The 1,764-nt window shown below is 39.4% G+C and overlaps 1 protein-coding gene across 3 annotated transcripts in view; it reads left to right on the forward strand.

Annotated features, from left to right (window-relative positions):
- Positions 1–1,764, forward strand: part of zbtb16a (zinc finger and BTB domain containing 16a) — a 130,015-nt gene that overhangs the window by 77,935 nt on the left and 50,316 nt on the right. For all 3 annotated transcript variants that reach the window (XR_002274804.1, XM_020598408.1, XM_020598409.1), the window contains exon 4: positions 353–439. Coding sequence is in view for 2 of the 3 variants with exons in the window: in XM_020598408.1 (XP_020454064.1) it covers positions 353–439 (87 nt within the window). In the remaining variant the exon portion in view is untranslated. The remainder of the gene's footprint in view (positions 1–352; positions 440–1,764) is intronic.

The following is a 1,764-nucleotide window of genomic DNA, read 5'->3' on the forward strand; positions in this document are numbered from 1 at the left end:
TTTTTTTTGGGGGGGGGGGGGGTTAATTATCAGTCAATATACAGTATATGCAAATGTTATTTGCAAGACACAACATTTTCTTATCAGTTCTTTGAGTTATACATTCACTTCTTACATTTTTTAGCCTAAGCTCTGATGCTACAGTAACTGAAATGAGGTCATCATTTCAAATTCAAATCATGACACAATTTAATTCATTTTCAGTGCAAATTAAATTTAGGAAATTTTAAGTAATTTTTTTAATGAAATGCATTTTCTTAGGATGCTTTGTTTTCTCTGTATCTCCTTCTGCTTTGCTTGCATATGTTTGACTGTGTGATAAACATCCACTGTCTTATCTTTTGTTTTCCAGCTGGTGAGAAGGCCATAGTATGCGACCAGTGTGGCGCCCAGTTCCAGACAGAGGAATCCCTGGAGGCTCACCGGCAGATTCACACCGGTATGAACGCACACAGTCAGACATATCATCATGACACTGTGGACATAAACAAAAGATTATGAGCACCTCTACTACATCAACATGTTTGTATTTTTTGAATTGGTCCCAGAAAGTTACATTAGACTTTATTCCCCACATAGAGCACTAATTTGTAAATAGGTTCTAGATACCGTATTTAAATAATGAGCATGTATGAACAAGACACTTTTTCTTAACAATGAAAAAAAATCAAAGTAGCCAGATGTCTTGTAAAAACTGTTAAGCACCTATTGTAATTGGATAAAATCCAAACAGAAAAATGGAGATCACGTTGAATCATCAGGTCTCTCCTGACTCACACTCCCAGTCTGTTTCTGTGTTTTCACAAATCAGCATGGATGTTGTGGTGTAGTGTGTTGCTGTGGTGGTGTACTCATTCAGTCTTCTACGGCTAACTGGAGCCGCAGATTGACACGTAGATAGATCACATCATCTTGGATTATTCCCACTCGCCCTAAATCAGGACAGGCCCAACAGTAATCAACAAACTGGGAAAACTTGGCACACCAATGTTGTTTATCAGCGCTGTGCTATGAAGATGGGAGGATGTACTAGGTGCCAAGATGTAAATAGGAAGAAGTAAATCTCCCTTCAACAGATGTGTGAGGGCTCAACAGTTTCACTGCTGGTGATAAACTTTTTAATTTGGGAGAAAAGATTGTCTCAGATTTCTCCCACTTTGTTTTAAAGGTGGTATGCTTTGGGACAAGGGTATATGTCGGAGGATTCATCGTGCGCTTTGTATGTACACATGCATATTTGTAAGTGCTTTTTGAATATATACTTTTCTGTGGGTCATCTTCTAGTCAGATTTTTGCTCAATCCAACATTTTAGAAAAATACCCCAGATTCTAATCCCTGTCATCATAGTTGCATAGTTATAAACTACTATACTGCTGTTAATACGAGGGCTGAGAGATAACATTGTCCTATAATGCAATACACTACGACATTTTGCACTGGGGAGCGGGTCCTCATGAGGAAAAATCATAGCGTATCCAAAGCAGAAACTGGCAGGGATGCACGGCTGAGCTAGATAGATTTCATGGCAATCTGTCCAGCAGATCTTGATTGTTCTTGCAGACAAGTAGAAATTTTTGTGACATCAGAGAAAAGGTGTCAAGAAGAAACATAAGTGCTGCCAATGTGCATTCACACCAGAAATCAGCCCCCAAAATAGCCACACATCGTCATTACCATCATCTTGTGTTTTGTCTCTCATCTGAAATCATGCCCCTTGGGCTTCCAGTAGCAGCTCCTGTTGGGTGGCTCCACTCTTTCTTTCC

This window comes from Monopterus albus, unplaced genomic scaffold (genome assembly GCF_001952655.1).
Source record: "Monopterus albus unplaced genomic scaffold, M_albus_1.0 scaffold38.1, whole genome shotgun sequence".
NCBI classification, from domain to species: Eukaryota; Metazoa; Chordata; class Actinopteri; order Synbranchiformes; family Synbranchidae; genus Monopterus; species Monopterus albus.